Source organism: Notolabrus celidotus, chromosome 19 (assembly GCF_009762535.1).
Source record: "Notolabrus celidotus isolate fNotCel1 chromosome 19, fNotCel1.pri, whole genome shotgun sequence".
Taxonomy (NCBI): Eukaryota; Metazoa; Chordata; class Actinopteri; order Labriformes; family Labridae; genus Notolabrus; species Notolabrus celidotus.
Genome location: NC_048290.1, coordinates 12,194,133 through 12,221,455, shown reverse-complemented (window position 1 = coordinate 12,221,455; position 27,323 = coordinate 12,194,133). Strand labels below are relative to the sequence as shown.

The following is a 27,323-nucleotide window of genomic DNA, read 5'->3' as shown; positions in this document are numbered from 1 at the left end:
GCCCCTTTACAAAAAAAAAAAAGGAGCAGTTACATGTTTTTTTCTTTTGATTTTTTAGTTGTGCAGTTGGTATTGGAGAGCTCTGAGGTGTTGGCAGTGCATAGGGAGACAGTTCTAACCAATGACAACCGACTCCATCTTCTCATTGAGCCTCATGATCACACTGGCGGGACGGCAGAGGAGGGGATCAGAGAGATGCTCCCACAGCCCCTCCCAACCAGAGACACAGCCTCCATGTGATCGCTCTCCCTCTCCCTCTGCTTGGGCTTTGACGTCAGACGTGCTCCTGTGCAGTCGCTATGGCAACATATTTCCCTATACCCTCTCTTTCTCTCTCTCTCTCTCTCTCTCTCTCTCTCTCTCTCTCCCTCCCTCCCTCCCTGATCTGGTAGGTCCACAATGGTACAGCCAGCATCTTGCAGCACAATGGTTGCAAGGTGGTGGTGAGCTGGGGGAAGAGTGATTCAGCATCAGCAAACCTCGATTCTATCCATCTCTGGTTCTGTTATTTCTTTCCTCATCGCCTTTTCTTTATCATCTTGTCCTACTTTCCTTCTTCGCCATCTTTGCATATAACGTCTAAATGAGGCTTTCGGGTACGATCAACGCAATGTTTGGCATCGGGATGTTTTGAAAAGGACTGTCACCGGACTGGGATCGTCATCAGCTGGCACGGAATGGTAAGGGCCGGGCTGGGTTTGTTTAATGTGGGTGCTATGCTGCCTGGAGGGTGGAGTGATGAATATTGATTGGAAGCGAAGGTTAATGAAGTCCACTAGCGATGCCTCGGTGGAAAAGGGACAGCGACATAAAAAAAAAAAAAAAAAAATCAACCCCATCGTGATGCATTCACGGCCTCGGATGTTGTTTTATAACAACTAGCATCTCTGTGAAGGGATTTCATTGTGGCGTCTTGACCTGACAAAATATTATGTATCCACTTTGCATCTCCATCCATACAAACATCCTGCAAATTATTGAGTATAATATCACATCTCTGTCATTTCCTCTACATTTGAATAACACCACACATATAAAATGCTGTAATCCAGGCTTTGTTATTTAATATCCAGGCTTTAAAAACATAACATCTTACTTTTCCCACCCTATCCACATATTTAAACCAGTTTTAGGGCAGTGAAACACACTTCACTGCTGGGAAGCACGCAATGCATTTTTGATTAGAAGTGCCACAGTGCAGCAAATGGATGATGCTCCTCTAAACACAAGCCTTTCACGGGCCACACAGCTACAGTAGGCCTGCATGCAGAGTTTGTCCATCCTCCCCCTCAGAAGTCAGCTGCGCACCTTGTGCATTATGCAGACCATCACTACTTCAGCAGAGATGTGGGGCCACCCTCGCATCCTTCACAAGTGCTTCAGGAAGCAAATAACCCGGCAGATTTAAGGTTTAGTGATTGATTGGTTTGGTATTTTTCTATGTAGGGGTTTTAAGTGTTTGTGTAAGATATTGAGGTTTGTGGAGGGATTGTGAAGAGAACATAATGCAGAGGGGATGGGGTGTTATTCACCACAGGCTACAGTCTGTTCAGGACACCTGGATTAAAAGAGATGAAGCTACAGAGGAAGGTAATTGCTCTCAATCTGTTTTGGTAGGGTAGTCTTCTGCTAATGCATTATTAGACAGGCACAGCTGATTATGCTTATTATTCAAATGCAACAAGAGAGCAGAGGTGTTAGGGAGGTAACACATTGAGCTTTCAGTGATCACAGGGAGTTAATTTTGTTATGTTTATGCTTTCAGGTTTCACATTATTGCACATTCTTGTTTGGCGCATACCTATGGTCCTGGACTAATTACTGTTGTGCAGTGCTGTGGACTCAGTGAAGGTTTAAAGGTGTCACAACAAACTCTCCACGTTCAGGAGAAAAGGGAGAGAGAGGTTTTAGCGCTGTGACCTTGGCTGCTGAATAATTCAGGAGCAGGCTTCCATGCCTGTGAAAGTGCTGCAGGGAACATGCTTAACAATTAAACAAAGCCTTTTATGGTTATTCTGCAGTGTCTGAAAAGGGTGATAAGAGAAAAAGGTTGATTTTCTTCTCTTTATCATCGTCATCATCAGTTTGGTAAATGATTAGACTTGGTAGTTCCTGAGTATTTTTTGTTGAATTCCTAAAGTAGCTTCAGTTTCTAAACCAATCTGTTTTATTTGAGGTAGTAGACACTGCAGGATACTCACTGATATTGATTTTGAGGTAGACAGCTTGTTTGTTCGATGGAAAATCATCACTGGAAACTGCCAACAGCAGACAAACGTTATCTTATAGTAGATGAGGCTAGCATTTAAATTCCATTTTGTTTCACTGAGTTTGGAGCATCAGTATACTAATCCTATGTTATGCAACAAAATAAAGCAGTGTTATAAGATGAGATCATGGTTGGACTGCAGGCACAATAAATTAAGTAAAGAGTTGAAAGTAACGACTATTTTCAGTATCAATCAATCTGCTGATTTTCTTTGTCTGGACCTTTGATTTACTTTGTAACATGTCAGAATGAGTGATAAAAAGCAAGTTTAATTTTGCACAAATTTCTTATTTTAAGTTACCAACAGTCCAAAAGCCAAATATTTTACCTTAACACCATGGAAAAAGCAGCCCATGAAAAAAACAGCCCAATTAGGATGTAGTTATTGGAAATATTGGTTGTTCTTGGCTGGAACAAAAAAAAAAAAACTCCAACAATTTATTGTCACTCCAAAGGAAGATAGACGTGCACGTAACAGGAAAATGACAGCAATGGTATGCATATTGTTAGTTGATGAAAATATGGGCTAACTGTAGTACCAAGGATAAACAAAGACACCAACAACAACACAGGTCAGCATCTTCATTTTACTATAAGGAAATAAGATAACACAGAAGTTCGTAAGGGCCTGTGTTTACAGCATCTTTTGCCCTTGCAGTGCCTCTTTTCTCTACATAACTAATGCCTCTCAGTGTTTTCAGCACTCGGTGTCCCAAGTGCAAAAGTGCCCTGAATATCACATATTTTGTGTCGCTGTGCTCTTGGTTGGAAATAGTTCCACTTTTGGAACGATGCTGCACTTGGCAATAACACTTCTTCATTGCAAACCAGTCAAAATCAAGGGGGGGCGGGAACCTATGATATCAACATTGTCAACAACAACAGTGGTTGTCCAAATTAAAGAGCAATTAACTACAATCATTTTCAAGGCTACAGTTTCCAGGTATAGAGGTGCCGCTAATGCAACAACATGATTTGTATCACCATATAATGTTTTCTTTGAAAATTCCATCAAATAAAAAGCAAATAGCATACAGAGCACTTTATAACCGACCTAACAGTCATTACTAAGGGAACCGGAAATGCTGTGAGGTAATTTTCGTAATCCAGCAAAACTGAGTACCAGTGAGAGGCTCTCTGAGGTTGTGGATGCTGCTAGCACAAAAATGCAGTCAGTGGACACAGGCCCTAATAGCCCGAAGTTTCATGGAAAATAAAACCCCACCAAACAAAGAGACAAATATGTAATTTAATTTGTACTTTAGGGAAGCTGGAGCAAAGGGGAATAGGGTTGTAACACAAAAAGTTTAGACATTTTTCTGGGACAATTAGCGTTGACCATCAACCTTCCAAATTTCCTCATCAGTCTTTTTGCGGCCATTCTGCCAAAGTTCTTGTTATGGTTATATGGAAGGTCAAAGTTGTCATCAGAAGAGGATTGATGAGAAACAATGACATAGTCTTTCATCGCCCAGTCATACTGCTGACTTTGTAATACTGTGGTTTTAATCATCTATTCTTACATGTAGTGATTTTAGCTCTCAAATATGTACACAGATTGAGTAAATAAAGCTGTTGTGTGATGCTTTGTAACTGGAAGCAGGAAGAAAAGGAGAAGACAAATATTTCTGATGAGAAAATAAATGTTGAATTAGAAAAATAGGTCGCCCTGCAACACATAAGTGAAGGTGCACTAATTGTTTGTGTGTAGATATTTAGGCAGGGTTATTAACCAAAAAAAAGAACTAATAACACTCTGAACATGTTGGACTCTTTGTTTGCATGAGCAGGAGTACGTTTCTTTTTATTACTGATGAAGTTTCTGGCTTACAATGTATGTCTAAAATTTGTTTTGTTCTGTTGATTTTAACATACACTTCTTGATACTCTTCCAAAATATGCCTCTGAATTTCAGTTGTAGGTGTTGGCATGGAACTACACATCATTATTCTGGCTATAAATTGATTGTTAATCCACATTTAGATCCAAACTGACAGCTTTTTGTGTTGAAACTTTTCTGTGCCACTCATCAATAACACTCTTTTAGTATGTCAGGGCTTTTCTCTCAAACTTATAAATAAAATGAAATTCTTGCTCCAAAAAAAGTTGATGTCCCCAGGACTTAGCCCACAGAAATGTGCCCGCAATCTGAGATACACAGTAATATCATGGATTTGATCTGACAAATATGCCGCTTTTATTTGCTATCTGCTGATAGCTGAGTGCAAGACTTTAAGCTGTGTTAGACTCATTCCCAATCTGTTCGCAGCACATCTGTAGAGAGAATTACGGATCAGTGGGGTTCAGACATTGTAGCAACTCGGCCATCAAAGGATTTTAAATCCAGACTTAATTCAATGCTGAAAACCTACCTTTTATTTTAACATTTTCTGTCAACGCGCTAAAATGAAAGGTTGTGCTCTTGTTGTATATCAGGTACAAGGTGTGGTAAAATCTACCTAGAGAAGAAGCCTACTTTATCAGCAGTTGTCTATTTTTTAAAGTATTGCCTTCTGTAACCATGGCATCACAATTCCTCTGATCATGTGATTTGAAATATATTTGTCATGTTTTGTTACAGATTGATATTTAGAATGTTATTTGACTGCAGGCACAGTGATTTCGAAATGTGCTCCAGTTTTGCCCTCTATCCAGTAAGTTTCAGGTTCTATAAGGAAAGCTGTAAATCATATGATTGTGCTCATGCACCTGCCAAAGCTGTACATGTTGCTACCATGCGGCTGATCAAAAAACTGCAGCGTAAGCGTTCTTTCAGCTAACATGTCTGTTGTTTACTTGAAGTGAATCAAGGGGTGCGAGGGAGACGACGGACCAGAGCAAGAATAAGTGTATTTTCTGCTCTAAAGAAACAAATCAATAAATGTCAGCGAACATTCAGATTCTCACTGCTTGTAGATGAGCTCAGGAGTCGGTGCTGTCTTGCTTTCCTGGCTGGGTCTGCAGTTTAAAGTGCTCCCCTTCCCCTCCCATGAGCCCGTATGGGAGGCTGTGCTGCGTTTGGCTCAGGCTGCACAGCAAATCGCAAGGCAAGGCTGCGTACTGCAGGAGAGGCTGGGGCTGCTGAACCAAGCAGCACTCACAATGGAGCTTGGAGGGAGGGGGAGGGGAAAGATGGTTGCAGTGAAGCTGGGAGCCTGGGAGCAGGAATGGTGGGAGCAAGGGAGGGACAAAAGAGAGAGAGAGGCAGGAAAAGGAGAACACAGGCTCTTATCAGGATGAAGAATGGAGGAGAGAGTGAAGACTTATGGAGGATGCCGTGATGTGCATGTGACATTTACAAAATGTGTGTAAGCCTGAAAGCATGACAAAGGAAAGACAAATAGTGGGAGGGAAGGAAGTAAGGATGGATATGACAGGATACAATAACACTGGACTGTACTGGGTATAGTATTTATACAGGCACATTGTGTTTTACAAGAAGCATAGCAGTCAATCAGCCTCTTTAATGTAGACATAAAACATTGTTTATAACTGAACTCAAACCCCATGTGGCTATGAATGTACAGTACAGGGACTGAAAGAAACACACATCTCTTGCATGCCTCAGAGTTGTTATGGGGCAGATACCAGTATCAGAAATGCCCTATAACATTTGTGCACATGCCGAGTTAGGTCTCGGCCAGTGCACTAATCAGCGCACCTCGCAGATGATATAATTTTATAACCCCACAAAAAACTGACTGGTTCTTCCTAAAATATAAGCCACATGGGCAAAATAACTGTATCACTGTAAATTGTATAACTGTATACTGCTAGCAAGAACTGTCGAGCAGCAGAGAAGAACACTGCTGCAAGCATAGGCAATGCTAGACATACAGTAGCTTCGAACTTTGGCTTAGAAATGAATGTTTTCACATCTTGCAGCAGTAACTTTATCTAACACTGATGATTAAAACTATTTAATCACAATATTAAGCACTTTCCTTTGAAAAAAATCCAAATGCAAATTTGGTAACTTAAAGGCACTATGAGGAGTTTTTAACTGTCTGAGAAACAGACTGAAACTGATACTGATGCCTCTTTATGACCCTCAAAAGCAAACAAGACCATCTGCAGCAACACTGATCTCTTCTCTGTTGTTATTTTTATGTCTAAAACTGCTCTGAGGGGGTCGGTGTCAGAACAGATGATTGACATCACGCTTTAGAAACACGCTTTTTTGGCTGTTTTCATTGCAAATAATCACATTGTAAGATAAGTCTAAATGTTAAAAGACAACAGGATGAGGTTATTGTCTGAAGACAATTATTTTGCATGTAGAGGACAAGAGATAAGAGGTATCACTTAGTCCACAAGGGGGCGCCATAATCGATACAAGCTAAAAGTTCCTCACAGCAGCTTTAACAGATAACGTGTAAATAATGATGTAATTCAAAACTGGACTTTATATGACTCTTAAAGGAAGGAGGAATGTGCCACTTCACTGTTTTACATCACCAGAGCCAGTCTGGCTAGTGCCTATCTGTCGCTTTACCACCCAGGTGTGTCAAATAATATTATTCACTGCCTTGATATGATGCCCATCTCTACTAGTAGACATGTCAAATTAGAAATCAGAAAGATTTTTCCTACCCGGCAGCTATAGAATCAGTTACTGATATGTCTGAACTTGCCTGCTTCTGGTCTCATATCTGGCAAGCTGAGGGGCGTCCAAAACGGACCGCCTACATTCACAGGTCAAAAAAAATACAGACAATCCTACACCAGAATGGAAACTCTGTAGGAGGACAGCCTGGCTGCTGTATTTTTGCCGAAGTAGCCAGTATTTCAACATAGCATGTTTCCTTAAGGCCAGCGGATATATAAACGCCATTTTAAGATTTAACTCAGTAAACATCTTAGATACTGCTCCTTTCACATACAAATAAAACAGAAAAAATGCCCCAAGTTGGTACAGTCTACAACTGAACAAATTTGTGTGTTAAGTTCAGTGACTTTTGTGTTGGTGTTGTTACGTTGTCTCTGGCAATTCCTTCTCCACTCTGCTAATCTGGTTAAGACTGCTGCTGGAGCCGCATTTGTCAACAGAGCTGTCAATCATGACATTATATCCTCTCTTTTTAGCATCAATTAACTAAATTGATTGAAACAGTACACTTCTCCAAAAATTAACATTTGTACATAATTTGGCACAATAAGAAATGGCTGTAATGAAAGAAACCATGTTTGAGAAAAATGCATTGAACATGTATTTTGATTTTCTTGTGTGACCCATGTCCCATCTGTTATTATGGAGGATGCAGGCTTTATGACCTGTACTGAACCAAATCACCAGGGGAAGCTCTTAATATTTTAGTGTCACTTTTTGGGAGCTGTCTGGTTGTCCTGTTTCCACAGACTAAGGATAGAACCCAGAGTGCACTAAATTACATGATAACATGTCTTTTTTTAGTAGTATTGGTGGAAAAGGTTTTTTAGTGCCAAATTCGAAAATCCAGGACTGGAATGTATGCTAGGATGAAAAATATAGCATCAGAACATCTATACGGTCAAGGCGACATGTTTATAGTTAGACAAGATATCCTTCTTTATCACCTAACAATGTCTCTATCAAATCTATCTCCAAGCAAACACCCTTCATTCGGTTGTCATCTGGTGAGCTCGCCAGTGCTTTCCGTGCCAGCATCTCTCTTGAGAACATCAATGTATGTTAATGTGGGTTGTCCTTGTGGTTGATGCCCATGTGCTGGCTCCCACGCTGCCAGTTATTGGCTTGGAGCTACTGGTGTCTATGGGAACAACCAGCCAGCTTCAGCCAACTACATGCTACTTTCTCACTTATCCTTGTTGAGCCCCTACATTACCAAGCCACTCATGTTACTCTTCAACAATGACATGAGTTCCTTGGTTGATGTTTAGAACCACAGGCGGCATTCTGGTGTACTTTGCAAAATAGGGTTTAGGGTCCAGTGTTCACATCTGTGTAGGGGAACGGACTCCACTGAGCTGAGCTTTACATGGTGAGGGAGGTTGAACGCCATCAAACTTGCCATACAGTTCAAAGTCATCCCCACTAAAGCCTTCCTCTCTTTAATGTCCTGCCTTAATGAGCTCATCCATGGCCATAGATATTCACACATACTCAGATACCCTGATAGTCGTCCCTTCAGTTCAAAGTCATTTCCACTTGATATTTGCGTGACATGTCCCCTGGCTGCACTTCTCCAACAAGTTATGAAATGGGCTGTCATGACTCATGGGAAATATCTCATATCCTGTTCTCTAATAAAAGTGTGAGTTTAAAACTGTTAGAAGAAGAAAAGCTCCCTCTCTGTTAAAGCATCACTTGAGCTGAGAAACCTCTCACCTTTGCCTCAAGCATGCCTGTCAGATATTAAGAATAGATTGGATAATGAAGATCAGCATTAGTGGTTGGCACAATGTATCAATCCATACAGCGTAGTGTCATTGTGTTTTTGCTGATCACACTCACCGAAACCATGATTTTTCAGCTTAAATATCCAGCTTTAATTCATATGAGTGGTTTGTATTTCATTATATGATGTATAGCTGATGTTGTCACGTTGTGTTTGAATACAGAGAAGGTTTTTTTGTGTAAAATTAAATGGCGTATGGTACCTCAATGATTTTTGTTTCTTGGCATAGGCATGTTCTGTTTCATCACCGACAATTTTTTTGGCTTTTAACTGCAAAAAATCTCATCATAAAAGACATCACAGGTGTTTGCACTGACATTACTGTGAACTCTATTGTAGTGTGCCAGTGAGCCAGCATGTACAACAAAGCTGTAACCCAGCATGTCAAAGCAGGAAAACCACAGGCGGAATGAATAACAATCCTTTATATCATGTATCCTGGAGAACTTACGTCATTAATCATACCTTCAATACCTGCAGTGAATAGAGCTTTCCTGTCTGTAAAACCTAAATAGAATGTAGCCAAATGTCATTACTTGACAGTAATTTAAAGACTTGACAGACAAATGACAGACACCAGATCTCCAACTTGGCTTACTGAGCTACAGGGGTGTGAGCATCTGTCCCATCAAAGACTGAGATGCAACTCATGTGATGGCTTGGCGCAATTAACTTCAAGGTAAAACAGAAACCCAAAGTATCCCACAGCAGACTGACCTGGATTAATAGCCACTGCTGTACAACAGCATACTAGCTCCCGAAGTGTGCAAAGTGATCACTGGTTTGCCAGAGGCGTTGTTGTACCCATGAGGGCGGATGAAACAGAATGCCCAGAATCTAAACACCATGGACCAGCCACAACTGCAGAGCACACACACACACTCATACATGCATATAGACACACCAGCGCATTTCAGTATAAGCAAGGCCAGCACTAGAGATTAATGGTGTGCTGTATCAGTGAAATGCACTGGCTCATTCAGGATAATCAAATCCCCTCTCTGTTGGTCTTTTTCTTGGTCTCAGATTCTTTCAAATTTTCCTGGATAATTGTCAACGCATGAGTAAACATCTTTTTGTAACCTATATTTGTATAACACAGGTTTCTAAGTTTAAGTGGGATACTGATCAGTAGTTTAAAGTCACTGAGTGGGGTGCAGTATGTTCAGATGCTTCAGATACCAGAGATCAGAGAAATAATTCATTACACTGCTTCTGGCTATTTACTGGTTTGTTTGTTGCTCATGGTTTGCAACTGTGTGTTAATTACAAAAGTGATAAAATGATTTATTCACTCTACACAGACATACATCAGTCATAGTTCACAGCCAGACATGGCTCAGTAATTACATGTTAGCGTGGGCTTAATGGGAGTGTGATCATGTCCCTTCTGAACAGGCCTGAAATTGCTCTGACAGACTCTTCGTTTTTTCCTACAAGTTAAATTTAGGTTAGTTACTCCATAAAACACTAGAAACACATCAACAGCATATTCTAGAGGAGGCGTCTTCACGTTCAGATATCATACTGACTGCTTGATATTTATAGTTTTATACAATCTCTACTGCAGAAAGTCCAGAACTTCCTTTCTTCTTCTTCTTCTTCTTCTTCTTCTTCTTCTTCTTCTTCTTCTTCTTCTTCTTCTTCTTCTTCTTCTTCTTCTTCTTCTTTGCTTCCTAAAATCTGATGCAACACTTAGTAACTCTTTCAAGAAAGTCTCAGTAATAATACAAAGGAGCATGGGCGTCATTGAGGGGGGTGGGGGGTGGGATTGATTACCCAAGGCCCCAATGGAGCTTAAACTCTGTTTGTATTTTTTCAAATACAAAAAGGGGGTAAAGTGAAATTGTCTGAGTAAATGAACATTGTTGTAAACTCTCAAGACAGAAGCTGCCTCTGAGGACCCTCTCAACCCTTCTAAATCGGGGGCGCTTGTTTAGCTCAGTTGGTAGAGCAGATGCCCCATACAGAGGCTACAGGCGTCAGACAGGATCGATTCCTAGTCTTTGCATGATTTGGTGCATGTCATTCCCTCTCTCTCTCCCTACATATCCTGTCGCTTTCAATCTTTACGGTCTAATAAAAATAAAATCTTTATTTGTATAGCGCCAAAATGAGATAAGATCCCAGTGTGCCAGTGTGCCAGTGTGCCAGTATGCCGGTCCCCCCCGGTAGTGTAAGCCTATAGCAGCATAACTAAGAGCTGGTCCAAGCCATTGGATTCCTTCCACTTGAGGATGGACCATTCTTTTGACTAACCTCAATGTACTGTAGAGTAGACAAACATGAACAGACAAGCCCTCCTGGCCGAACCTAACTGTGATGGTTAGCACCAAAACCTCACAACAAGTAGGTTCAAATTCTGGTGGGGGCCCACTCATGTGTAGCAAGAATGATGTGGCTTGCAACCCCCTCTTGAAAGAGCCATGCTTTTGATTTAGAATATACTGGAAAGTTAGCTTCCAAGGCTGCACCTTTGTGCAGGGGTTAGCACTGATGTCTTATAATGAGCAGGCCCTGAGTTCAAGTCCTAGTGTGGGGCAATCAAATGTTCTAGAGCTAGCTGAAACTTGGTTACAAAATAGGAATGTAAATAGCCAAGAGTTAATACTGTTCATTTTTGTAGTTTTTGTGAATTAAGGTTATTATAATTTGATATCTATTAACTCTAAATATTTGAATCTGTACTTAGAATGAGCTGCAGTAGAAAAAGAAACCTCTTATTGCCTACGTGTTTTTAATTCAACCTCTCAATCCCCTGACAACAGCTTGTGCTAATGACACTGATTGTCAGGGGAGTGATGTATTACATATTACGATTGTGTGTGAAGTCTTGACTGCAACCAGAGCAGCATTTCAAACACAATCACTATCAGCAGAATCTGGTCGAATGGTTGAACAATCCCAATCACAGACTCTGCAGTTTGACTCGCAGCCTGCTTCACAAAGGCCAACAATTGCTTCGGCGGGATATGATTTGTTATTTTGTCATATCCTCTTGATTAACTGTCTGATAATTACAAAAATCATTTGTCTTCTTCATGACATGACAGGCATTCACATTCTGACTCACTATACTTTAGATGTGGAGGCCATAGAACATTGCAGTTATTCAGTAAAATTGTTGCATAGTTTATCATTCTGCTTCTAGTTTTCTCTTTAAAAATCTACAGGATTACCACTTAACCTAAATTTATCTATCAGATTTTAGCCAATATGAAGGACCCGCTATAGTTGAGCTGACTCAAAGGCAAGTACAAAGCTTTCATTGTTTGATTATTAAGAAAATTGGCGTGGAATTAGTCCTGGTGAAACTATATACTTTATATTTACTGCTTATTTCTACTGTTAGCTGTGCTAATCTGTTGGTCCTGATTTCAAAAGCCATATCATCATAAAATGACCAATCATAGCTCCGTTATCAGTGCCATCATGCTACTTACTTTGCTCACACTGTCTAGAAACAGTGATCCCGGTGTTGTCTGAAATATTACAGTGTTACAGCTTGAAGGCAAACATTTCTGACATGACAGAGGTTTAATATCTTATGTACACTGATAGGTAAAGAAAAAAGCAGAACCCAGAGATTGAGTACAAGATGCTGGGGCTTTTTTGGTGTTGACCTGTCGGATTAATAGCAAATATTGTGTCTGTTAATGTGGTTGCAGTGTTAGCTGTTAGTTATGGCAAACATACAGATGTGACGTGGAATTACAATTGCAGCTTGAGGGACTGCTACTAATGTTTGGATTATGAACAAAGGTAGCATAAAACACCCTTTCCTTTAGTAACTGTTGCCTCAGGCGTGCATTATTTTTCACTCTGAATTGACGTCTTCCTCCCCTCTGTTCGTTCTTTTTCGCTCAGTGTTTCGGACGCAGCTTACCCATCAGAAAAGTGTAGACAGTAGAAATATCAGGCATCACTTCGTACTGTGTCACTGCATGCTTTTGAAGTAAAAGGTCAACCTAAATAGGCCAAAGCAGAAATCTCAAGCCTTTATGTCCCACATCCCTTTTTTATGTTGCCCTGCTTCTTTCAGATTGAGCACAGACACTAAAGTCTTGACTGCGACATTATTGGAAGAATGCTGGAGCCAAGTGATAAATATGTGTCCAGAAAGTCTCAGAGTTACCTTCTGAGACAGAATTGCAAAGTGTTCAAGTGCAAATCTAAAATGTTGAAGGACAAGAACACAAAAAAGCATTTGAGGGCCTGTTGCTGTTTTATGACTTCGCCTCCGCTCTTCTTTTCTATTATTTTCACTGCCAACATTAACACCACACATGAATCCATCCAGAACACATAATCATCAGCACACTCGGGGCTTCATTACCTGTAAAACCATTGGAGCCAGAGTCATTGTGGGTGATAGCTGCAGCTTTTCCAGCTCCTGCTTAATGTGAGAGCCACTGTCCTTTATTTCTTTGTCACAATCTTTCAACTTTTTCAGCCAAAAGAAGCCTCTGGAAATGTGCAAATCTGAATATAAACCAAATTGACCCATTAGCTGCCTTTGCAGTAAAAAGCCCCCCCATCTGTGCCAAAAATTACTATGCTACTATTATGCAAATGCTAATGCCTGATGGTATGACCGCCTTGAAAGTTGGCTCATATGTGACAGCCGTATTAAATATAACTCTGTGAAACTGCATGTGTTATCTCTTAGCTCACAGCTCCTCTGAAGGTTGAAGAGGTTAATGAGTGTTAGGGTGATAAAATGTGAGTGCTGATAAGTACATACAGTCTCAGTGGATAAAAGAAAAATGTTTGTTGTGCTGGTAATTGCCTGTTGTATTTATTCTATATGTGTCTGTGGTGATAAAATTAAAATATTTCAAATGTGTTGACTCTCACATTTTCAATCTCAGAGAGCATTGCTTGAAATAGGCCAACCATAACAATGTTGATTTTTACAGAGGTAACAATTGAAGCAAACTTAAAAAAGAGTTATTGGACAGTTTTGGAAATAAGATTATACATTGTAATGCTAAAAAAATAAATGCGAGGAACAACAGCATTCATATGTGTGTATGCTAAGTGTGAAGCCTAATGTAGCCAGTTGGAATAGCCTAGCATAAACCTGATATCCAAGACTTTTTGATAGATGACAATCAAAGGACAATGAAAAAGAGTGATTTTACTATTTTACAAATATGATAATACTGAGAAGTCAAGAACAATACCACTTTCAAATTTGTATGCTAGGTATGAGGCTTAGGCACCAGCAAGTTGGATAAGCCTAGCACAAAGCCAAGCAGCAATATAAGAGCTCACGAACTATAGTATGTCATATCTAGTTTGTCTACTTGCAGTCATTTTCTTGAATCGCTGCTGTGTTAGAACATTTTTAATATAAATCAAATAAGAGTAGGTGTGTTCATTAATGAGCTAGGCTAGCTTCTTTGCTCATTTACGGTCTCTTTTCAGAGCTGAATTACTTGGTTAGCTACATTTTAAACTAATTAACTAATTTTTGATAGCATATTATAAATTAATGGTGAACTTTATCTGAGTTTATGAGGGCATTTGTTAACATCAGAGAGAGCCAACTCAGCTACTATCCTTTGTTCACAGTCTGTTTCTAAAACTAACAAAACTAACCAGCTGCTAGCAGTAGCATTATTGTAATAGATAAGCAAAAAAGTGGTGTCAATCCTTTAGGGTTTTATGAAAATCAGGCCTTACAGAGTAGAGCTAGCTGCTTCCCATATGTTCAGTCTATATTCTAAGCTTAGCTAAGCCAACTGGCTAGCTTACACAATTTTTGTATGAATCAGAAAATATATATACCATGTAGAGCTATTGCTAAGGGGATTTTATTTACTATTGGATAGAGCCAAGTTAGTTGCTACCTCTGTTTATGCTCAACTAAGCTAACCCACTGCTAGAAACAGCATTAGCAGGAGTGTATCATTTATTGTCATGTTATGACATTTAAATACTCTATAATACAACATTTATCAAGACATATATCAAGACATTTTTCACAATAGCCACACCTTATTGCGCACTGAGGAGGAAGCAATATATCAGTCATCTCCTGTGTAAAATGGAGTTAGGTAGGGGGCCAACTTGTGGATTTTCTCATGTGTACAGAGAATGATGGTGACTGAGTTTAGAGAACACATGGGGGATTTTCTGGGTGAATTGAATCATACACAAAGGGTCTGTACTCATAAAGATCATGATAAATGAAACATATTTATTGTATTGTATTATGTAACATGTTGGAAATGAAATGAGGGTACACCTCTCTGTGTAGAAGTGGAAAGTTTCTAAGTTCTCATCCTATTCGTTCAAGAAATCTAAGCTCACTCGCTGTAACTGTATCAGCACTTCACTTACTCTCATCCTCTGACTCTGGCTCTCCTCTCTTTGTGTCTTACAGGTATTTATGAGCAGACATTTCTTATATAACTGCAGCCAACCAATCCTGGATGTGAAGATAGCCTTTTGTCAGGTGTGTGTTCCTTACAGGTAAAAAAGGTACAGTATTCATTCACTTCCATTTCCCTTGTCATTGCTCTGTTTGTTGTGAACTTGTTCTGTTATTGTGTGTAAAAAGTGTCATAATTCAAGTTTGAGTTTACAGTAGCAACATATTAAGCTACATATGGACAACATAGAGCTGATTTTGCATTTAATTAACATTGATGCAATAATTAGCCTACAATAATATCTTAAATGAAGACCAAACAACAAAGTGATAATTTAAGATTAATTCCTGGGGGTGTAGTTAAATAAGCTTTGCAGACTTTATAGTAGAGTCTTTATTAATGTGTACATGTGAGGCTTTGCTATACTCAAAGTCTTCAGGCTAATCCAATGTGGATCAAATTATCAAGACTCTTGCATGAATTGTCTGCATTACAAATACATGTTTGATGCTCAATAGTCAGTGTAGGTCCCAGTGGCAGGCCAATGTATTGAAATAATTAGATCATAGATTTGTATGACCTTGCAGCCATGCTGGATTTAAATGTATTACATCACATATATTAATTCTTCATGGCGTCTGTGGGAACTTGTGTGCCCCTCAGTAATCACGCACAGTGGCACAGCTTGGTTTGCTGTGTGAGTTGTGTTGTAATTACCCCGTCTGTAATTAACTGATTTTTTTGTTGTGGCACCATTTGTTCGACTGCTCTGCCCAAGTAATTACAGCCTGATTATTGTGTGCACATTCATGAAAGAACAATGTCTTTAGTCTAGTAACCACAGTAAAGACATTAGTGACACTAATTTTATTATCACATGGCTGACATAGAGTTTTCATTTCTGTATAGAAAAAGGGTTCAATGTAAACTCAACTGTACTGCATGCCCTGCCCTATTGTTCCTACCTTTCCAGTTGTACCTTTTTTGCTGTTATTTGGCAAATGTATGATTCTCTTCCAGGTATTTTTACCTGTCAGGTAAGTAAATAACCATGCACTATCTTTGTCAACACTAAAAGTGTTTGCTTTGCTGTCTTTGTTCCATACAGGGTTTTGGAAAACAAGTGGATGTGTCATATATTGCCAAACATTACAACATGAGTAAAAGCAAAGTGGACAACCAGTTCTACAGTGTGGAAGTGGGAGACTCTACCTTCACAGTTTTAAAGCGCTACCAGAATTTAAAGCCCATTGGGTCTGGAGCTCAGGGAATAGTGTGGTAAGTACCTTACAGTGCATTTCTTTTATGTCCTGGTTTACATAATACAAAGCTAGTTTATACTTTTATTTTATGCAGTACTTAATGAGCTATTATCTCGTTTAACTGTGAGTTGTTTTTTGTAATTGTGTTGTAGTTTATTGCTTTGGGACATTGGAAGGGAGGTTTAATGTTTTCACTGATACATGAGGGAAGGGCTGCAAAATTTAATTTGATAAAATAGTCTGTACTCTCAATGATCAGTAATGATGTAATTAGGCAATATTAAAGTAATATCTTCATTTCCCTTAAAAACCCAGGTGTGTTGCCTGGCCAATCATACCATCTGGAAGCACAGCATGCTGCTTCATGTCTTATTTTGTGATTGCCAAAATGAAGAGAGCGGATAAACTTAAATTAAAACCTGTAAATGTGAAAATGTTTCTAAAGCTGGTTTGAAAGTGCTATTAGTTTTGAAATATAATGACAAGCATGCAGCGATTCCTTTAGGAGGGCAAATACATCTGAATAATGAATGCTCACTAATTTAGTTAATGTTTTTACTATCATCAGTGATTATTTTAAAAGCAACTTTAAAACAGGACTGTATTTTATATTATTGCCATTTGAGGGACTTTTATTTTCTTTAATATTATACAGGTTAACATCATTAAAGTTCCTTTGAGGAACTTTTAGTTTGTGTGTATTTTGGGACCCACGTAGACAAGTAGCCTTTATTAACAATGTGCAGTTAATCTCTTGGTCTGATACCTGAAAGGACCCATTCATTCATAGTTTATTGACCATTTTGTGATTTTCCATGTAATAGTGAGTATTATATTATGTTTGATCTTAGGAGGGTAAATAATAGATAGTATAATAGGAAAACCAAAGTGAAAATTAAAGATTATTGTTGCTGCGCCTTTAAGACACTGACAAAATATAATTTCCACTACAATGAGAAACATGTTAAGAGGCCTCTCCAGTGATGTGCTGACATGTCTGTTATTTAGAATATGGATGTGTGGGCAGTAAGGGCCTAATAAGATAGGCACTTAAGTGATTCCTTAATCCGGATTGCAGAGAGAGCTTTTATTCATTGTAATTCATCTCATGCCTGTCCTGTCAGAATGCAGAGAAACCACTGCCAAAGCTCCACTTAAAGGAATGCATCTTACAGTGTTTGTCAAATGACTAAAGAGCTCTATGACTTATATTTATGTTAATGCTGGTGCACCATTGCCTCACAGTTGACCCATGTTGACATGTTTTAGTTGCTTATATAGTGTTTGAAGAATCGTTGGCTCTCAACATTTTAAACCCGTCTGCCCTCCACTCGCCCTCTTTCATTGTCCCTCCTTTGCTTCCCATGCCCTCGGCCCTTCTCCCCTTCCGCTCCAAAGCAATTTTGTGCATTTGCAAAGGAGCTCAGGCAGACAGGCAGGCCAGGCAGGCTGTAGCTGCTAATGCTGGGATCGTGCCCGTTTGAAGGATATTGTCGAGATGGATGGCAGGGAGACAGTGCAAATCTAATTGAACCTGCTCTGCTGTGTGCTGCTGGGGTCTGCCCACAGCTGTCATCTGGTGTCATACTGTGATGATTTTACCATGCACAACCAAACAACTGACATAATATCCTAATGATTATACAGATTAAGGAGGACACACAATGGAAGTTAAAGCACGTCAACAAAATATACAAAAATCATGACGTAGATTTATGCCTGAAAAGAAGGTTTGTCATAAAATGATGATTAAATAATTACAGCGACTTGTTTACCATGCATTATTATCTGCATAATCCCCAGCTGGGTGACATCATCACAACGCAACATCTGTCTGATTTTGCACAGACAGGCAAATCCCTTTCTAATAGCAGTTAAAACATGCTGTACATGCACTCACAACAGCTGACTGCACACATAAAATCATCAGTAAATAAAGTATCTAGTCATTCTTATGCAATCAGGAGACTCTTGCTTGTGTAAATCCTGGGAACATGTTAATGAGGGGAAAAAAACGTGATTCACTGGTGCTTCTCAGACTCCCTCTTCCAATGTTGTTGCCCACAAATATCCCAATCTGTGCACATCTCTGCCCTTATGACTCTTGTGCTTGGTCAGGATGAGCTTTCAGAAACATCTTAGGGAGGGATGAAGGCTTTAAGTAGTTTAGCTGGTCATGACATCATCTTTCACTCAGCTAGAAAAGTGATGACAGGCTTAAATCCCTATTGAATCAATGCTTTTATGAAGACTGTACTGTTTCCATGGTCACACACCATCCTTGGCCTGCAGTCTCCAGAGACATGAAGAACCACAATCTGTGTATTCAACCCAGCCATGCACAAACCCACACACAGCATCGTCTTCGTTATGGCTGCATTAAGCCTATATACAGATGACCTGAAACTCAATTTGTAGCATCTTATAGAAAGAACTTCCAAGAAAAGGCCCAGTCGAAGATGTAACTGAATATTTGATGTTTATGGCCTCTTTGTGGCTGTCTTTTTCCTCTTCTAGGTATTGCTCGCTATTGAAAACAAATATAAATCTACACAAAGAGCAGAAATCCCAAAGGTGTTTAAGGATGTTTGGAATGTGCTGGGCCAGCAGAGAACTTGCTCTGCTGTAATGACCTCTGAAATTGGTTCAGCCACTTTGTTTAGAAGAAACCCTCTTACCTATTCCCCTATACATCACTGCATTATACTATCTAATGCTGTATGTCACCCGGAAACATAATGTGAATTATAGTATCCATTGCTTGTATTCAAAGGTATTATGTCAGTTGTATTAAATAAGAGTAAATATAAAGCTCCTTTGTAGCCGTACTCAGCTTTGCTGTAAGAACCAAGTAGAAAATAACCCATTTTGGTACTTCCAAAATGAGTTGTACTGCCAGCTAGCACCTATTAAGCTAGCATTCTGTCATATTTAATATGTAGGGAAAAAAATAAAAATGCTGAATAGTGGTTTATGATACAGGTAACCAACACAACTCTCAATTTCATGAGGCTGGAGACCAGAGATGCAGCTTTGAGCAGCTAGCTTAGCTCTAACCAAAGCTAACACTTTAAAACAAGTTAATTGGCCTTCTGGCACTCCTAAGCTAGCTTGTTATCAAAGTTTGTGGGAAAAAACAACATATCAAAATGCTAAATAGTGGTTTCATCACGGAGGCTGTAATTATCACTTAAAATAATACTGTGCTGAATATAAGAGAAGCTTAGCTTAGCTTAGCTTAGCTGGCTAAGCTCTGTGTAAAGTTTTAATCTTGAAAATCAATTTCTTAGCTTACCTGCACCGCTTGCTAGCTTGCTGTTATACTTACTTTGTGAAGACAAAAATAAAAAGGGTGAAAAAAAATAAAAATGTTTTTCTTAAAAATCACCTACCTTTATTTAGATGGAGGCAAGACATTCTTAGCTTAGCTTCAAGCAGTTGCCAAACTGAATTTGAAAAAACAAACAAACAAACAAAAAAAACTGAATAGTGGTTTATGTATTTGGGGGTTTCAAAACAAATCTTCTTTTTTCTCATCGATCATCTCTTAATTTTTTTTCCAATATTGACAGCTATTTCCATGAATCTGCGTGCTTGCAGATTGGGAAATAATCCTTTTGTTTTTGTGACCCATAACAATCAGCAGGGATTGTCATGGTGTCATGCAATCACACACATCAGGCTATTAATACTAAAATGTTCTGTGTTTCTCTGATGTTTTTTTTTTCGCAGTGCGGGCTATGATGCTGTGCTGGACAGAAATGTAGCCATCAAGAAGCTGAGCAGACCCTTCCAAAACCAGACCCACGCCAAGAGGGCTTACCGGGAGTTGGTGCTCATGAAATGTGTCAATCACAAAAATGTAAGTGAATCATCCAAGGTGAAACAGAGGTAGGGAACACAGGGAACACAAGGAGACAGCTGGATTGTTGGATTGAAGCATAGTTTCTAACAGAACCCCAGCCAGTGTCTATTTTTGGTTAAATCTCTTCCCCTACAACACGGAAACAAGCGATTGCAGTGTTGTGGTCGTGCTAAATTCCTTGCCTCCAGAAATGTACCGAACTGGCAGAAAAGTGAAACAGAGAGCACTCGGAGGCATGAATGTAATCTCCAGCACTGCAGTTTGTGCTCTTTTCTTCTCCTCTGTCTCCTTTTCCTCCTCTCCACATTTATCCCCCCTCTTTTGTTCAAACTTCCATCTCTCACTCAGCAGTGTCCTTCATCAGGGTCATTAGAAACTGGTTTCTCCTAGTGTTTTGTGCAGATATTAAACTTCTGTATGTTTATTCTTTCCTTGTTCTCATCTCTTTCAGATTATCAGTTTATTAAATGTCTTCACGCCACAGAAATCATTAGAGGAATTCCAGGATGTGTGAGTATATTAAACCTGCATAATTACATTTCCCTGAACAAAATACTAATGGAGTTCACGTGACGGGCGGCCACTTGAAAGGCCACTTGATTTCATTTAATCTAGTAAATCATACAACAGAGAAAGGAAGGTGAACTATTTTATTATGCATTATGAGCTCCTGTAATCCTCCTTCGCACTCGCAGTTGTAAGAACACAACCCCTGGAGTGTAGTCAGTGAAAGCTCTGTAGGTGTAACCTGAGGCTGCTGAATGTATCCCATTCTCATACTGAATGATAAATGAGTGTTGTCACATTTAGAACAATCTCTTCGTGAAAAGCACTGCACAGGGATTTATGTGTTTTTGTGGCATTATAATTTGTTCTACCAGAAATGGTGAAAGTGCTGCTGAATACTCAATTTATAAATAAACTCTGGGGTGTTGTGTTTTAAAATGATTTTTGTGGACAGCTTTTTTGTTGAATAACTCATATCTCACCCTCTAACACATCTACCTTTTTTATTTCAGGTACCTAGTGATGGAGCTGATGGATGCCAACTTGTGCCAGGTGATTCAGATGGAGCTTGACCATGAGAGAATGTCCTACCTGCTCTACCAGATGCTGTGTGGTATCAAACATCTGCACTCAGCCGGCATAATTCACAGGGTAGGAAAAAAAATCTGATCTTTTTTGTTTGAATACAACTGTACTTATCAGACTTTGTTTTCTATCTGCGTTTTGGATCAATTTTGAGAGAAAACTTGAGTAATCTATCTAACCTTGATATTACCTTGGTCATAATTGGCAATCAGAAGGTACACAGGAGGCACTACAGTAACCAGGTTTTAATCCTTGGATCTCCTTGTTGTCTCTCCAAACACAACTAGCATTATATGCTGGGTGGGAAGCCTGTGGGGGATCATGTCATTGTCAAAGCACCAACAGATTGCACTAGTTTCCTTGTGCACCTACAGGGAAGGAAAATAGGATCAAGGTGATATTGGATTTCCCTGCTGGCAGGTCAGTTGGGATAAACACATGGGCTGACAGTATGAGTTAGCATAGCCAGGGTGGATAAAATGCATTTAAATGAGCAATAACAAATTATTGCTTCTGATTTCCTAGCTGCAGTTCTGATTTGAATTATACATGAGCAACACAGGATGATATTACATAAGTTATGCATTTAAGAAATGCAATTTCTTCCTAGCGGGATGTAATATGAAGCTGTCAGCCCATTGGCTTAGTTGTCAAACACATGGCTCCTTTATGGGTTAAATAACATGATAAAGCATATTAGACTTTTGTTATAGACTTTTGTAATGTATGTTGCTAGACTTGGACAGAGCCAGGCCAACTAGCAAGTCCAGTCGGTTAAGGCAGATGGCTGTCTAACATAAGTCTGGTTCTGCTGTTTCTGCCTGTTAAAATGAAGTTTTTCCTTGCCGCTGTAACTTGCTAAATACTGCGAGAAGCAATGCTCATGGTGGATTAAGATGAGATAAGACCAGAGTCCTGTCTGTAAGAGGGGACTGGATCTTATCCTGCCTTGATGTTAGGTCTTTGTTGATAATTTAACATAGAGTATGGTCTAGACCTGCTATGTTTGTAATAGTGCCTTGAGATAATGTTTGTTGTGATTTGGCGCTAGACAAATAAAGATTGATTGATTGATTGAGATTGAAGTCTGTTTCCCTCATTTTGCACTCTTTGGGCTAGAACAAGTTAAGCTAATGGTATATCATTTAACAGTTATACATGAAAGGTGTTGAAATTGTTTTATTACCTGTTTTTCCTATCACAACATGTTGCTTCCAGTTTAACTGTGTTCTGTTTAAGGTAGTGGGGTTTAATCCCAATTTAACTGCATTCAAATATTGCTCTTACACCTAAACTTGAGCTTGCTGTTGCAAAATGATTACCATCGTTTTTGGCGTGTTCAGTAAAAATTATTCAGAAAATATGCTGACAGACTGTCTCAGTGTGGATTAACTTGCAGCTACATATCTTTCATTCTGTCATATATCAGAATAAGAGACAGCAAGAAAAAAAGGGCTTGAAAGTTAACTAAATATCCACAGTTTTTCATGCTCATCTTTTCCCCCATCTCCAGGATCTCAAACCAAGCAATATAGTGGTGAAGTCAGATTGCACTCTGAAGATCCTGGACTTTGGTTTGGCCAGGACTGCAGGCACCAGCTTCATGATGACCCCTTATGTGGTGACTAGATACTACAGGGCTCCAGAGGTTATCCTGGGAATGGGATACAAAGAGAATGGTGAGGAATCATGATCATTTATTTTTGTCATGTATCAAATTCAGACATCTCTTAACTAGGCTTCTCATAACTATGCACACAATTAGTCTACCACTTGCTGCAGTATTTGCTAATATGGAGTACCACTGAAAAACTTTGCTCGAGCTATTTTCAGTGTTCCCAAAACTGCACTGAGCTACTTTCTTCTGGTGGCTGTGAAGAAAAAAAACTGAAGTTAGTGCAGCCTAGGAGCCAACATCTCTCTGTAGTCAAATAAAACTTTTGATGCAACTGCTACAAAGTCATTTCAAGAGGTGAATGAAAATATAGCAGCCCTATGTCTATGTGCGCTGTATATAATGTATTTTTAAAACCGTTGGGAATCTGCACTTGAGCCGACGGCAGTAGCTGAAGAAAGTAGGAAAATGATCAACTTGTGGGCAATAAAGATGAAGGGAAAAGAGATAAAATTATACGTGTTAGCCTTTAATTATCCTGATTTGTGTTATCTATAACACCTGACAAACAAGTCTTGTTGAGTCACACTTTGCAAACAAACTCAAGTGAACTGAAGTGTTCGATGTATGAGTCGGTCACTGAAACCAGCAGAACATCAGACATGATTGAATGCCAGCCTGAGCCATGACTCATTAGCCATATTCCTCTTGTGGATGACAGCCTGTAGCAGCCAGAACTTGAAGTCTTCTGTAACTAGAGAGTCCCTCTGAGGCTCTGCTTTTCTGCTCTCTCTTTTCATTCTTGTTTATCTCTACCTGTGACATGCTCCTCGCTAATAATTTATCACTGCTGAGTAACTTTCTAATCACTGGTGCTTTATGTGTCAAACACTAACCTTTTTGCCTCCTTCTCTTTTCTTTTGCTCCTGCTTCGTCTTACTGTCACCTCTATACGTGCAGTGGATATATGGTCGGTGGGGTGCATTATGGGAGAAATGGTGCGCCACAAAATCCTCTTCCCTGGCCGGGACTGTATCCTTATTAACACACAGCAAATTTATCTGATGGTAACAACAGTATTTCATAATTAAGGTTTATGTATTTATGTATTTGGTACATAATGCAGAAATTATAGAAACATTTGTGTTTGAAAAAACATATTTTGAGTTAGATTTTAAGTGTCTGAATAAAAAAAAACACTGTTTTTCACTTACATTTTCTTAAGAGCAATCTTTAACGGGCCTGATGTTCTCTGTATGCTACTGAGGTGAACTAAACCACTATCACATCCTTGTCTTTATAACACATAACTACATAACTGATCTTTCTTTAACATTTCTAATTCAACCTGCCTATAAAATATGCTTAAAAAGTATTGCTCTCTATGTGAAACTGAAGTATGAACAGCTCTCTTTGGCTGAATATTTAGAAGTGTGTTATTTACAGTGTTTCTTTAGTGCTACCTGGTGTGTTGTCCTGCAGTGAGGGGGCTGTAAAATGACTCCTTTCAGTGGGATGGGTTTGGATAAATAGCCCCCATGCTGAGTTTGTTCATATGTAATCACACGTGAAGTACATCAGACCACCTACGGGCGCCCACATACGTGAGTCAGACATAGTTCTTTAGCATTAATTGAATAATAATGAATGACTAATGAATTCAATTTGAGAACCTGTTAATAACAGCTTAGCTGAATGCACACAGTGGTGGAAGGCGGTTTCAACAAAGTCAAAGGTGTGGATTGATAGCAAATAAAAAAGAGACAGCTGCTTTAGAGCAGAAGTATCATATACTGTATTAGAGAAGTTGATGCCATGCATTAGTTTATGCACTGTTTGTGAAGTCATGTTTGATTGCAAGTGACCATATTTGGTAAAAAGAGCAGATATGAATAGCTATGCCTCAATCCAAGTAAAGAGGTTGCATCATATCACTTAAAAGTTGACTTTCCCTTATGCTATAGCAAGGTGAATCGTCATTTTACTCAAAATTGCAAAAAAGATATTTGCTGTATTGAAAAAGACTTGAAGGTTACAATGAGGCCATAAGGGTAATGCTAACTGGGCAATTAAATCAAATGAGAATTACCGTTTTATTTCCATAGACTACAATTAGAATTCTTGTTGCTAATTGAAGCCAATGTTTTAAAATTGTTAAAAGCTGCAGTTTCTTGAGTGTCCGCTTGAGTCTGGCTCCAGAAATACCTGGTACAGCCTGGTACAAAAAATGAGTTTAGTTTGAATAGCTCATTTCTCGATCGACATACACTGTATGGGAGGTGAATTTTTTCATAACCCTGTAGTTTCGAAGCTATTAAGATTACGAGTTTCCCATTATGAGAGGCATAGCTGACTTGATTAACAGGCGCACCACTGTAGCTGTTGGCTTGGAGGCTCAAAGCCCGCCTCTTTATGTCACACTAGCTATACAGCAGTTAGGTTGAGTTCAGCATTTCAAGTATGGCTCCTGCTGATGATTGGCTTCAAAACCGTGCTTCAGAAACAGATGGGTGACGTCACGGATACTATGTCCATTATTTATACAGTCTATGGTTGCAACCAGCGGAGTTGCCCCCTGCTGGCCATGAGGGAAAGTGCAGGTTTAAAGCTCTGGCATAACTTTTCTTTTCTTTTTTCATGTCCTCCTCTTTTGAACAGTCTAAATATGAAGCAGTTAAATAAGATGATACAAGCTAGAACTATTTTTTATATGTGAGACAAGTCTTGAGGTATTCTAAATTTTCATTATTGTCATATCACTCTATGAAGAAACCAAAACAAAAAATAACTTAATCTTAACAAGTCTGATTATCTGACTAGACAAAACCAGATGAAACTTTTCTTCTGATCTTGTAAAAAAGAAACATCAGCCACACTGTTGCTCTAGCCAACATGTTACATCATCCACAATCATGCCTACATTAGTGTTCACTCGCTGAAATCTACTGCTAACAAGACGCCCACCAATTTGCTATTTACTCTTGTTGTTAATGCTTAAAAAAGCTAAATTTACAGCAGTTTTAGGAAATTATACTGCCTTTTTAATGAACAGAAGTATGTATGTAAAAAAAAAGATCGATGTGTCTGCAGGTGCTTGTCGCTAATACTCTTCACCTCTGAACATGCAGTGTCTGAAAGATTAATGCTCTGTAGAACAAGAAAAACCCTGCAATGAGCTCTGCAATATCTCTCTCCTTCTATCTCTCCTCTCACAACGACCTTACCCCTTAACTCTCCATCTTCTCTCACTGTAGATCAATGAACAGTAGTCATGCACACTTTTGTTAATCTTCTGTTTATGGATCAGTTTTGGGCTGGTACCCTGCTGTTGCTAATCTTAATCTACTTAATAGACTTTCTGACCTAGAGTATTGACCTGGCTGAGGTTGTCTGCACCATTCTGAGAGTCTGTCGGATGATGATATAGAATAGTGGTCTGTCTACATGGGTCAGAGCACAGTGAGCCTCAGGGTGACTGGCTGTTTGATGGCTATTTAGCACGGAGGAGTGTTAAATTAGTGGTTGAAGTAATGGCATGGTAACTCATGCGGTACATTTCCAGTAGTTTGTGACTTACAAATGGTTTTAATATGGAAAGGATGAAACCCCACAATGTTATTTGTATGAACTCATAAAGTGCCAAGTAACAGTGAAATGGAAGTATGAGCAAAACCTTCAGGCATGTTTAGTTAAAACAAAATCTGATACAAGAGTGATTTAAGTTATAGTTAAACCACTCAAACCAGCATTAGTACCCTAACCCTGCTATTTCTGATCAGTATTAGGATATCAGAATAGAGAAACTACACACAATATTGTTAACAGGAAGGCAGTAGGACAGGAGTGAGAGCTAATTGCTATATACAATATACACATACTAAAAACGAGTAATGGTAGTATAGATAGCTCGCTGAGAATGCGATAAAACTCACGACACATAACGTAGCGTAAAATAACAGCATAAAATAACATAGCATAACATAACATTGACTAACATAACATAGGGTTACATGACAGCATAACAGCGTAACATAACAGTGCAACATAACAGTGCAACATAACATAGCGCAATATAACATAGCACAACATCACAAAGCACAACATAACATAGCATGACATAACATAGTGCAAAATAACAGCGCAACAGAACATAGTAAACCATAACATAGTGCAAAATAACAGCGCAACAGAACATAGTAAACCATAACATAGTGCAACATAACATAGCGTGACATAGCATAGTGTGACATAACATAGAGCGACATAACAGCACAACATAACATAGTGTGACATATCATAGCGTGACATAACATAGCGTGACATATCATAGCGTGACATAACATAGTATAGCGTAACATAGCATAGCGTAACATAGCATAGCGTAACATAGCATAGCGTAACATAGCATAGTGTGACATAACAGCGGGACATAACGTAGTGCA

The 27,323-nt window shown here is 39.2% G+C and overlaps 1 protein-coding gene across 13 annotated transcripts in view; it reads left to right on the top strand.

Annotated features, from left to right (window-relative positions):
* Positions 1-269: 269 nt before the first annotated feature.
* mapk10 (mitogen-activated protein kinase 10) overlaps positions 270-27,323 on the top strand; it is a 40,015-nt gene continuing 12,961 nt past the window's right edge. For 3 of the 13 annotated variants that reach the window (XM_034710190.1, XM_034710191.1, XM_034710192.1), the window contains exons 1-8: positions 341-680; positions 15,059-15,130; positions 16,156-16,325; positions 20,042-20,171; positions 20,626-20,684; positions 21,194-21,332; positions 22,780-22,945; positions 23,842-23,913. In XM_034710190.1, coding sequence (XP_034566081.1) covers positions 678-680; positions 15,059-15,130; positions 16,156-16,325; positions 20,042-20,171; positions 20,626-20,684; positions 21,194-21,332; positions 22,780-22,945; positions 23,842-23,913 — 811 coding nt within the window. In that variant the 5' untranslated portion in view covers positions 341-677. Of the gene's footprint in view, positions 681-15,058; positions 15,157-16,155; positions 16,326-20,041; positions 20,172-20,625; positions 20,685-21,193; positions 21,333-22,779; positions 22,946-23,841; positions 23,914-27,323 lie in introns of all 13 variants that reach the window. The other 10 variants (XM_034710195.1, XM_034710196.1, XM_034710188.1 and 7 more) reach the window with 9 other exon arrangements.